At 42.1% G+C, this 12,788-nt stretch overlaps 1 protein-coding gene across 1 annotated transcript in view; it reads right to left on the reverse strand.

Moving 5' to 3' along the window:
• CCDC175 (coiled-coil domain containing 175) overlaps window positions 1-12,788 on the reverse strand; it is a 406,581-nt gene that overhangs the window by 165,430 nt on the left and 228,363 nt on the right. The window contains exon 7 of the mRNA XM_086938208.1: window positions 9,853-9,962. Within this exon, the coding sequence (XP_086794334.1) occupies window positions 9,853-9,962 (110 nt within the window). The remainder of the gene's footprint in view (window positions 1-9,852; window positions 9,963-12,788) is intronic.

Below are 12,788 nucleotides of genomic sequence, written 5' to 3' on the forward strand. Positions count from 1 at the left end.
CTGTCACGGGTTGCGGAAAGATAGGGCACTGGAGGGACGAGTGTAAGGCTGTGCAGAATGATAATGTACAAATTAATGATTTAAATCTACAGGTGCAGAATGAGGGACCACGAAAGACACAGCAACAGGTAAAACAGCAACAATTGCCTTGTGCACCTAGGCCAAACTATAGGAGCAAAGCACAACAGGGTGAGGAAGCAGAGATTTGGGAAGGAAGGGAGGAAATAAATGCAGCAACTTCGCAATTCCTGTTGAATGATACATTTCTCTGTGATGAACCTTACTGACGGTGCCTGAGGGGGGAGGACGAGGAGTGCGTGCTTGGTGCCTCCTTGCCGGTGGACCAGTCAAGGCCATACATTGAAGGAAAGGTTGAAGGAAATTATGTCACCTTTCTGTTGGACACTGGTGCTACCCGTTCTACTGTGAGAACAGGAGATGTTCCAAACCTACCCCTCTCGGGAGAAGCAATCCAAGTAGTGGGTGTTTCTAATCAATTAATTAGTACCCCAGTTACCAAGCCCATGGAGATTACAATAGGGAATTTTAAAGAAATGCATAGATTCATTGTCTGTGATTCAAGTCCTGTGAACTTACTAGGATGAGATTTGCCGTGCAAAATGAACTGCACCATCTTTTGCACACCAAAAGGCTTGAAATACAAACCCCTGAGGAAGACGGAATTTACAAATTAATGTTAATAAGACGTGACTCAGAAATCAAAAGATTGACAATACAAGACTTACCTGAAGAACTCCAACAGACAGTGAAACCAGAGGTATGGGATTTTACTGGAAAAGATGTAGGATTAATGGCAAATGTTGACCCAATTAAACTTTCCATAAAAGAAGATGCAGTTTACCCGAACACTAAACAGTATAAAATGAGTGCAGAAGTAAAATCAGGGGTTGCCATTGAAATAAAAAGATTGCTAGAAGCAAACATTATACAAGAAGTGATGAGCAGTCCTTGTAATTCGCCCATAATTGGAATCAAGAAACCTAGTGGAAAGTACAGGGTAGTGCAGGACCTGCGCAAGGTAAATAAAATCGTTGTTCCTTGCTGTCCCATTGTTCCAAACCCTGCAGTGATTTTGTACCAAATTCCATGGAATGCTGGATGGTTTACCGTCATTGACCTATGCCACGCATTCTTTTCAATCCCATTGCATCCAGACAGCAAATTTATTTTCTCATTTGAATTCGACAGTCTTGTGTACGTCTGGAATCGTGTCCCTCAAGGGTACACAGAGAGTCCTTCGATTTTCAATCAGATTTTGAAAAAGTGCCTTGAATCTTTGGTCTTACCTGGAGAATCAGTCCTAGTGCAATACATAGACGACCTCTTGGTAGCGTCTAAAAGTCGGAAAGACTGTGTTGTTGACACCATTGCCTTACTGAACCATTTGGGTGAAGGAGGGCATAAAGTATCACCAGACAAATTACAGTTCTGCACCTCCTCAGTGAAATATCTTGGACACCAGATAGAGAGAGGTATCAGGAAGGTGACCACAGAAAGAATTAGAATAATTCGAAACATGGAACTACCAAATACCCAGAAAGAAATCAGAATGTTCCTTGGAGTTGTAGGATACTGTAGGCAGTGGATTGTGGGATTTGCAGTCCTAGCAAAACCATTGATAAAAATGACAAAGAAAGGAGCAAAACACCCAGTGGAGTGGGATGATGAAAGCATGTCAGCTTTTACAAAGTTACGAGAATGTCTGTGTATAGCTCCCGCACTGGGAATGCCTGATTACTCGAAAGAATTTGCACTGTTCTGTGACACACAAGACAATTGTGCACTTTCTGTCCTAACCCAATCGAATGGTTTGGCTAGATGTCCAGTGGCATATTTTTCTGCTACTTTGGATCCAGTGGCTGCTGGATTGCCTGGATGCCTGAAAGCAGTGGCTGCAACTTGCATGAGTCTTGAACAGAGCGAATCCATCATTATGGGACATCCTGTAACTGTGTATGTTCCACATGTAGTTGTAATCTTACTGACCAGAACTAAAACCCAGTATCTCACACCTAGTCTGCTGACTAAGTATGAGAGAATTCTATTGGGTGCAGCAAATGTAACCATTACTCAATGTAACATACTGAATCCAGCTACCCTATTACCAAATTCACTCATTGCAGAAGTAAAGGGAGAGGTCGAGCATGATTGCCTTGACCTGACTGAGTTTAGTACAAAACCACGCCCAGACATCAAGGAAATGCCCCTAACTGTTGAAGATTTTGAGTTGTTTGTAGATGGCTCATGTCTAAGACATGCGGATGGAGGCCTAAGTGTTGCCTATGCTGTGTGTACCTTAGAACGTCCAGTAGAAGCATCCTATTTGTATGGAGTTAAGTCTGCACACGTAGCCGAATTGGTTGCATTGGCAAGAGCCTGTAACTTGGGAAAAATAAGAGAATAACCATATACACTGATAGCCAGTATGGTTATGGGGTTGTGCATGACTTCGGCCAATTGTGGTTGCAAAGAGAGTTCCTGACTTCTTCAGGTACTCCTATCAGAAACGGAAAAGTTGTACAAGAACTACTGGAAGCAATCCAGTTACCTAAAGAATTGGCAGTGGTCAAGTGTGCTGCTCACAAATCTGGCGATGACAATGTGACAGCAGGTAATCGATATGCTGACCAACTGGCCCAACATTGCGCAAAACATAGAATGTCGGTCAATATCAAATTGGGGGGCGGAAACAGCTGCCAACTTATGGTGTTTGAAGATGTACAAACATGGGAAGAACTGAAAGAATTGCCGTATGCAGCAGGAACAAAGGAAAAGAAAAGGTGGAGAAAATGTGGTTGTCAGAGAAGGAATGAGGATGGTGTCATTGTTTCCAGTGATGATATGCCTGTGTTGCCAAACAGCTTGCTTGCTCCTATGGCTAGGTTAATACATGGAGATGCACATGTAGGAAGAGATGCAATGGTCCGTGTCTTTAGACAGACATGGTTCAATTCGAAGTTCAGAAGCATAGCGGAGGCACTCTGCCAGAGGTGTTTGACATGTCAGCAATACAATCCCGGAAAGAAAACAGTAGTTTTACCAGGAAAAATTGGGAAAGCAGAAGGTCCTTTTATCAGATTACAAATTGACTTTATTCAGTTACCCCTCTGTAAAGGAATGAAGTACGTCCTTGTCACTGTTTGCCTATTTTCAAAGTGGGTAGAAGCTTATCCTGCAAGAAAAAATGATAGCATCTCTGTAGCCAAATTGTTACTGAGGGAACTAATACCTAGGTACGGTTTTCCAGTCACAATTGAATCAGACAGAGGTGGGCATTTTCAGAATGAAATAATAGGCCAAATCTGTGAAGCATTCAAAATTACACAAAAAGGGCACTGTGCATATCACCCAGAGGCTTCTGGAGTGGTAGAACAACTGAATGGCACTATCAAGTCAAGATTGGGAAAAATGTGTGAACCTACTGGAATGAATTGGATAGACGCTTTGCCCCTTGTCTTGATGGGACTCAGAAGTATTCCAGATCGGAAGAGAGGCCTGAGCCCCATGAAATTCTGATGGGAAGAGTAATGCGGCAAGCATGGGTACCAGGACACAAACTGATAAACATTTCTTATGATTTGGTGCTAGAGTACTGCAAGCAACTGGGTGACCAAGTGAGTTCTATCTCTCACCAGATTGGGGAAGACGCCGTCGCCAGGCCAGCAACTCCAGCCCACGATTTGAACCCTGGTGATTGGGTTGTAATTAAGAAACACACTAGGTCGAGCTGCCTTGCACCGAAGTGGGGAAAGAAAAGACAAGTGATTCTTGTTACCACAACTGCAGTGAAGTGTGCGGGTGTGCCACGGTGGATCCATGCCAGCCATACGAAAAAGGTGACAGAAGACGAAGGAACTGAGGCTGAAGGTTGTGCAGCTGAGGGGTCTCCAGACGTTGGTCCTGAAGTAGCTGAAGAAGAACAACAGAGCACCAGTCAAGATGATTGGGTCCCAGTAATCGACCTGACACTCGATCCAATAAGAACCAGAAGACAAACCTACTTAGACAGAGACTGGGATAGTGAGAACGAGACAGGAATAGAAGGAGATAATCAGATCATCGAAATCCATGTCAAAACAGATGATGAGGAAGGTCAGATAGGGACAGAACAGGTTATCGACACACCTCCAAGAACTCCTGAGATTGAAAAGGGACAGATAGAAAATAAGGCAGAAGTTCAAGCGGAAGAAGATCAAAAGTTCGAAGTGCTTGAACAGGATCAGATAGAACTAGACAAATGGGTTCAGGAAACAGAAGTTGAAACAATCAAAAGTCAAAATCAGTATACACCTGAACAAGAACAGTTTAGTAACCAGGCAGAAGAAACTGAAATAAGACCTGGGACTAGTCAGACAGAAAGGGAAGAAGAAGATGTTGAAATAGATGTACCACAACTGAATGAAAACAAAAGAGCATTAGAAGAGAGTCAAATAACAGTACCAGTTAAAAGATTCAAGAAGAAGAATAGAGAACCAAGGTTCGTCAAAAGACTGAGACTAAGACTAAAGACTGTAGAGGAAAAACTTGAGCAAGAGAATCAAGACTACAGCGAAGCTGAGCAGTCTGGAGCAAAGCCTAAGAGAAGAAGTGCCCGAATAAAGAGACTGAACAATAAAAATCAGAATCCTGAATGGACTTATCTGGTGTTGGAGGAATTTGAAAATCTTGATATAAGTGACGAAAGTGATGAAGAATTAATTGCTGACCAGACTACCGAAGAGGAAGAACCAACCTGAACGTTGCCCAGTGTAAGCAACCTGTGCAAAGTTACAAAGAGGGGTTGAAAAACTTCTTTTGAGCCAAAATGTCTGATTCCAATGTGAATGGAAGACCTAGACGTAATTGTTGTAAAACATGCTGCAAAGTATGTTTGTGTAGTATAGCATTAGTACTGATATTATGGATAGGACTAACAATTACTATTCCTTACATGATGAGTAAAGATACTAATTTGTACCCTACTAAACTAGTGACAAAAGACATAGAAGAGCTGCAAACAAAAGATACACCACAAAGAGTAGAGACACAAGAGAAAGCACTTAGCCTTAGACAAACTGGAATGGACTTAGATGCATCATATGAGGAAGGACTACACTATCACAGAATCAAGAATAGAACTCATTTAAATGTATTTGCAAACCTGTTAGTACACTACGTAGAAGCAATGGAAAAAGAGGACTGTTACGTCTGTATGAAGCTACCTACTTCAGTAGCTGAGGATGTGACCTATCATCATTTACCACTAACCTATGGAATTTCCTGTAGTATTTTAGCTAGTCTGTTCTATAAAAGAGGACTGTTACAGTATTATTACTCTAACTCAGACGTGATATTTTCTGAACTTCCTATACGTGGAAATCTGAATCCTGTACATACTAAAAGTGATGTAACACATTATATGGGAGAATATTTTCTAACAATAGGTACAATAGATTTAGGTGAAGCACATAGAGATAACTTAACATGTTCATTACATGAACAAGAGAAAATATTTCTAAATATGGCAGAGAAAAGAAGAGAAAGTTTCCAACGAAAAGCGAATGATAAAAGACAGAAAACTCCTAAGTGAGCAGAAATCATGGGAAGCACCTCAAATGGTGGAGCTAATCCTGCTTTGTTGCTGGATTTCGAAAGGAAAGGGAAACTTTGTCTTCACAGAGAAAAGACTAGTTATTATAATAACATATTCATTGGTTCCAGCGAATGCGAACACAATTACAAGGTAATTGGAGGTTGGGGTTTCAAAAATGGGTCAGAACCTGTGTTTCCCGGAATTTATTATATATGTGGAAACAAGGCTTATTTCAAATTGACGGATCACTGGTATGGAAGCTGTTATTTTGGAATTGTCTTCACAAAGATATACCATGTGAATGAAGTCGCTGGAAGCAATGAAAATACTAATGGATTAGTGCGTAGTAAAAGAGAAAGTGTAGGAGAAATATTAAGTGATATATTTAGTGCATTGATACCTGCAGTGGGAGTGACTCTGAATACACACAGAATTAGCAAATTGTCTACAGTAGTAGATCGGTTATCAACTGACACTGCTGCAGGTTTCCTGATGGTCAATACCGAAATGGTTGCGATCAGATCTATGCTATGGTTTTACAGAATAGACTTGCTCTTGACACCTTACTGGCAAAAGAGGGCGGAGTCTGTAGAATGTTGAAAGCGCAACATTGTTGCACTTACATTCCTGACAAAAGTGTTGAAATTAAGAAATATGTGAGAAACATAACTCATTTTCAAAAGGAGCTCAAACCACTGGAGGTTGACAGTGCCTGGAAGAAACAAACTGATGGTCTCTCCTCTGTAGGTAATTGGTTTTCTAACATAGGTAAAAGTCTTGTGAGTAAAATACTGATGCCAATAGCAGGAGTACGTTTAATTGTGCTAATTTTAATAATTTGCTGCAAATGTCGAAAACACAAAAAGAAGTATGCTGTGAATAAGAGAGGAATGAAACGGAATGTTGATGAACTCAAATTAGAAGAACTAAATAATCAGATTTACAAAAGAGCAAAGAATTTCCATCCTAATAAGGATGCAGGAAAAAGGCTGAACAAAAAGTTTGAAGAAATTGAATTGGGTGAAATGTGAAAAGTTGGCATCTGGTTCCATTACTAGTGATGATAGTAAATATCATCAAAGAGGGGATTGATGGAGCAAGTATTCGCACGTTACGCGACTTGCTTGTATTCAAGAACCTCAAATAACCTTAACTTTGTAATCAATCTTTTTGTCTTACTAATATTGCACATTTTACACCACACAGGGTGTCCCAGTGAAGCTTGCCTATGTGTTTACTAACACTAATACGCTTGCCTCTAAAATGGCCGCTGCTTTGCGGGAATTTAGACTGCGCATGCGTCTGTCATAACCACGTGATGTGACGCACTCGCAGTTCTGGTGGGAATTTGTTGCTCATGCGCAATGCACTTAAAGATTGCTGCTTTGTTTTCTCATATGCTCAGAGCATGCATTGCCGCTTTTGCAAATCTGTTTGTTCTGCACTTACCCTAATGCAATAGTTATTATAAAGTAAGGGGTATAGTAAAGCCATTTCATGGTATACAGTGTAACTTTTTTATTCTGTGTTTCTAAATTGTTTTCGCTTACTTTTCATGTATTGTATTCTTTGGGCCTGGGAGGCGCTTGCTACTCCATCTTGAAGAGCCCGTATGGTACTTGTCATGTGATGAGGGAAATGAACCCTGCAGCAGTGAAACTCAGCCAGCTGGCAGCCGAAGCCACGATGCTCATGAGAATCGACCTGCAACCCAGCAGGACGAAGCCAAACTGTACCTGCAATTGCAACATTTGTAATACACTGCTGTGTACCCTATTGTTCTCTGTAAAACATATGCCATGGGAAGTTAGAATTTAAGGGGTGGGTTCGAAAATTAATATTAAGCCTGAGAAAGTCTAAAATGTAGGTGGTGTGATGACCGAACCTCCTCTTTTGCCCGATCAGAACTTGGGGATCCTTTCAATTGCAACATTGGTGGGTGGTACACTGACCCGAAAACAGTATAACTAGCCTAGGTTTAGCTAGAGAAATTGTCCGACTTGTCCGAATAGCCGACCTGTCACTGACCCAACAAACTCTATAGGTGATTGATACAGAGAGCTGTGGAGCACTCTGTCCGTAATTTCCACAGACTCAGTCGGGGTTTGGGAAACCTTAAGTGCTGGCGAAGCACTTTGCTGGGAGATTCAAGAACCCAATCGGGGTTATTGGCAGATTCCTTGCAGAGAGGGAGTAGTGCAGGCGTTGCAACCGAAACTGCGGGTGTTGGTCGTACCCTTTGGTGAACCCGGTCCTGATTCAAATCCTGGGGTTATCCTGTCCTGACTGTCCATGAGCTGTACCTGCTCGCCTACTGGCAACCTAAGTCCTTGAGGGTCCTTTCCCGCCTTTCCCAACTGACCCGTGGCCAGGGTTAGTCTTCGATCTGTCCTAGGTAAATATAATCTATGTGGGTGTTAGTCTTTCCTAAACCTCTTTCCTAATGTCCCGAATAAAATATACTTGCATACGTTCCTTTTCTCTCCCTTGATGTTCTAATGAAATTTTCGTGAATTTTGTCTATTAGCATGTTCCACTTTCTACCTACCTTTAGTCAAATGCAGAATCGTTTGCATATATAGTTTGTTCCATTCTTACCCTCCCTATAGAGAATAAGTACATCTGGATAAATCAAATTGCATAAGTTTTGTTTCCTCTGAACCGTTAGTGAATTTCGAAAGTCTACTTTGATTAGTATGTTCCCTTTCTTTACCCGCCTTTAGTGAAGTTGTGAAAGTCTGTTAAGCTAAAATAGCGTGTTCCTTATTTTCCCCTTCCCTTTATTTCAATTTCTAAATGATTCTTACTCTCATTCATAGCTATACAATATTTCTAATTCTAGTTATAGACAGTTTTATCTGTGTAAATTTTATGCTCATGGCATATGATGAAGATGATGATTAGATAAAGGTGTTTAAAACTTCTTGCGTCTGTGGTCATTATAAAGAGTATAAACATTATTCAATGGTATATGGTATTGTGTTGTCTACTTACTTCCACAGCTAGCTCCCTGATCCATTGTGATCATAGGTACCTGTTTCAAGGATTGGTAAGTCAGGTACACGGTAACATACAGAAGTGAACTGAAATACTGATAATAGTGTGTAGGTTACCTGATTAAGATATAGAGAAAACATTATGTTATCGGCCCAAGTGTGCATTATCCGGTAACAAAGTTAGTCGGTGACCTGCGCGCTCTATCACTAGCACTGTCTACGTCACCCTGAACTGGTGCAAAGACATGGCTTATGCACCGATCAGCAATGCATGGACAGGGTCATTGCTTCTCTCATTTTGTGGGCCATGCAGTGCACACCACATCGAGCAGTGAGCCTCATCATAGTAATGCAAGAGCGGCCTCTACTGCCAATAGACTAAGACCACAGAAACAATATTGTACATGCCTGGGAAATTCATGGCGGGGAAGCTTGATATCCACCAACTGGGGATGTGGGACGGGGGAGGGGGCACCTCATTAGAGAGAGATACCATGGTTCTCATATTGTTATGCAATATTACTTTGAACCATAAGTGACCAGTGTAGAAACAAGCTCCCAATAACTATCAATGTACCCTCGACAAAAATGTCCCAGAAAACAGATGGTACAATTGTGAACTAAATACATAAAGCCTAATGGGAAACCAATCTTACTCATATATGAATGGACTCTTTGCTGTACATGACAACATTGTTATACAATATTGAATAAAAAAAGTGTGATCCATGTGACAAAAGAGTAAAATATAAAGCAAGGAGAGTGGGCTTAAGAGGCACCCTAACCTTGTTTAGTGCGATCATCAAAAATTAACTGTACAATTTGGCTGATCAGGTAGCCCAGTGAGAGTATTCTGATGACATGTGATGCGCCCTGCACTCACAGGGTCAAACTTAGATGAGGCGGACTCAGACCTTCATCCTGCAAAGGTTGATAAAGAGTACCACTGTGTTTTAAAATGAGAACACCTGGAATTAATAGTGGCACAAAACACTGGTTGCAAGGCTATATGAATAACAAACTTTTACTCTGCTCTTAGCTACCGATATTACCATAGCTTCTTTCTCCAGCACTCTGAAGAAACCCTAGACAAGCATGTAGTGATGTATAATTCTATGACACTTAACATTTTCTTTTAGTAAAATTTAAGTTCATAAACCATGCATAGGCCCTTCTGGTTATGCTTCTTTTTAGAAAGAAGCATTTTGCATAAATTGTACAGTTTCAAGCAATAGATCACGAAATCATTATATTGTTCCTTACTTCTTATTGGTGAGTTCCACAGTTTTCATTTTCCGTTGATCTAACTGTTTTGTCAGTAGCGTACTTGTGTTTTTCAATAGTAATATCTGGTGGCTGGTTTTAGAAACAACCTGGGGAAATATATTGCGATGGTTTTTAGTATCTTGTATTTTTGACCCAGGAAGAGAACTACAGTTTGCAAATCGTTTATTTTAATAGGTGCTTTTAACGAATGTCTGCAAACTTACCTTTTGCCTTTGTTAACCTACCCAACCTGTTTCTGTTTCAATAAGGAGTATATTTTGGAACTGTTTCATACTTCCAAATTTTTTAACGTTTAAAAAAACTGGATGTCATATCATCTTAGCTTAACAAGCATTGGAAATGCAATAGGTCTCGCAGCATTAGAGTTAGTGCTTTTAGAATTGTTTATGGGTTTTTTTTGTAAATCTTTAGCATTTTTGTTTCCTGTAGCCAATGCTAAAGAATTACAAATAAAAAAAGCCATAAACAATTCTAAAAGCTCTAACTCAAATGAGGGTGAGGGGTTGAGGGTGAGTGAGGGTGAGTGAGGGTGAGGGTGAGGGTGAGTGAGGGTGAGTGAGGGTGAGGGGTTGAGGGTGAGGGTGAGTGAGGGTGAGTGAGGGTGAGTGTGGGTGAGTGAGGGTGAGTGAGGGTGAGTGAGGGTGAGGGGTTGAGGGTGAGGTGTTGAGGGTGAGTGAGGGTGAGGGTGAGTGAGGGTGAGGGTGAGTGAGGTGTTGAGGGTGAGTGAGGGTGAGGGTGAGTGAGGGGTTTTGGGTGAGTGAGGGTGAGGGGGAGTAGTTGAGGCTGAGTGAGGGTGAGTCAGAGTGAGGGTGAGTGAGGGGTTGAAGGTGAGGGGTTGAGGGTGAGTGAGGGTGAGGGGTTGAGGGTGAGTGAGGGTGAGTGAGGGTGAGGGGTTGAGGGTGAGTGAGGATGAGTGAGAGTGAGGGTGAGTGAGGGGTTGAGGGTGAGTGAGGGGTTGAGGGTGAGTGAGGGGTTGAGGGTGAGTGAGGGGTTGAGGGGGAGGGGTCGAGGGGGAGGGGTTGAGGGTGAGTGAGGGTGAGTGAGTGAGAGTGAGGGGTTGAGGGTGAGTGAGTGAGGGTGCGGGGTTGAGGGTGGGTGAGTGAGGGTGAGGGTTTGAGGGTGAGGGGTTGAGGGTGAGTGAGTGAGGGTGAGGGGTTGAGGGTGAGGGGTTGAGGGTGAGTGAGGTTGAGGGTGGTTGAGTGAGGATGAGTGAGAGTGAGGGTGAGTGAGGGGTTGAGGGTGAGGGGTTGAGGGTGAGTGAGTGAGGGTGAGGGGTTGAGGGTGAGTGAGGGTGAGTGAGGGTGAGGGGTTGAGGGTGAGTGAGGATGAGTGAGAGTGAGGGGTTGAGGGTGAGGGGTTGAGGGTGAGTGAGGTGTCCTGCAACATGGAACCCTGTGGCAACTCCAAGATATGTTAAAAGCAAGTGTCAGCAGCATTGGCAGAACGTCCCATTACCAGTCACAATTCAGCAGTTCTGTGTTAAGCTCTAGTACAGTGGGAGTGAAAAAGGGGGCTGGGGAACTACATCCCTACTCTCAGTCTCAAGGGCCAAATAAAGTGCAACATTCAAGGACATTGATAGGTTCAGGCTGCACCTTAAATGGAAAGAGATTAAAACATGTAACTGGCAACTGATACAGCCAATAAGTAACATTACACCTTTCAGAAAACAAATACCAACAGTGATTTTCTGATTAAAAACAAATCTCTCTCCGTGCTAACGAAAAGACAGCAGGTGATTGACGGCAAGTTGACTGGACTTTAACAAGTACTGAGCTTCCCAAAATATGGAAGATATTGTATCGCACGGGGCCCAACCACCTACTACAGTCCCCATGCTCAAAAGCCAAGACGCTGCACTGCAGTGATTTACGTCTGAATCTAAAAATAGTGGACATATAGACTCATAAAGCACAAACAAAGGAGAGAGATTTCACTCAAATCTTTCTGCTTTCCCTTTCAACAGGATACATAAAACCCAAGCAGCAGTACGTGGACATCTCACCAACAACAGTGACTTCGTTCAAACAGCATCACCAGCTCTGGTTAAGATCACAAGCTTTCAAGAATGAGAAAAAAACATTAAGTGGGCTGTACGTTATTCGAATCCAATTAAACCAGAAAGCAGTTAGCTTAGGATCATGGCCAAGGTACAGTTTGTAGTACTAGACTAGACTACACCCATTCAGGTACACACATACAAGCATTAAAAAAAAGATATCCCCTACTATTCACAAAAGCTCAATGTACAGACAGTATTTTCAAGTGGGTTGATCTTTCTGTTTCAAAGAATAAACTTCCTCAAAGAGAAAAAGTCATAAAAAGTCAATAATGTCTGCATAATGACAGTGCAGTTACTTCACTGCACAAGGCCATGTTTTAGAAAAAAACAATGAATTCATATGGTACATGTTTTCAGACAGCTTATTGAACAAAATCGAAATCGTACAAAGGGTGCTCTGTTTTACCAGGAATACGGATGAAACAACCGGTAAAAAGGCGCCACACTGTCTATAAACATCAGAAAACAGAAATGCGGTTCCGCACTCCCTTGAAACTCGACCAAATGTTTCTATTAGCATTCTGGTCGTAGTGGTTACCTCTATGATCAAAATCAATCATTAAACACGCAAACTCAAGGCCGGTCTGCGGAAGAGGTGAAGAGCGTGCTACCACCCAAAATCGGAGACGCGCAATGCGAACAGGCGAACAGCAGCAAGGACTCAGACAGAAACACTAGACCGTAATCTTGAATTCGGCGGACATGTTAGGTGAGGAGAACTTTCCAATGGACTTTAGGAGGCTGGGCGGTGCTTTCTTTAGAGGATGTAATTATCTTTCCAGACCCATATTAACAGTAGTTGAAGTGGGCGGTCCCATACTTTTTTAATGTAAGGAAAATATTTTCCCTA

Source organism: Lissotriton vulgaris, chromosome 9 (genome assembly GCF_964263255.1).
Source record: "Lissotriton vulgaris chromosome 9, aLisVul1.2, whole genome shotgun sequence".
NCBI classification, from domain to species: domain Eukaryota; kingdom Metazoa; phylum Chordata; class Amphibia; order Caudata; family Salamandridae; genus Lissotriton; species Lissotriton vulgaris.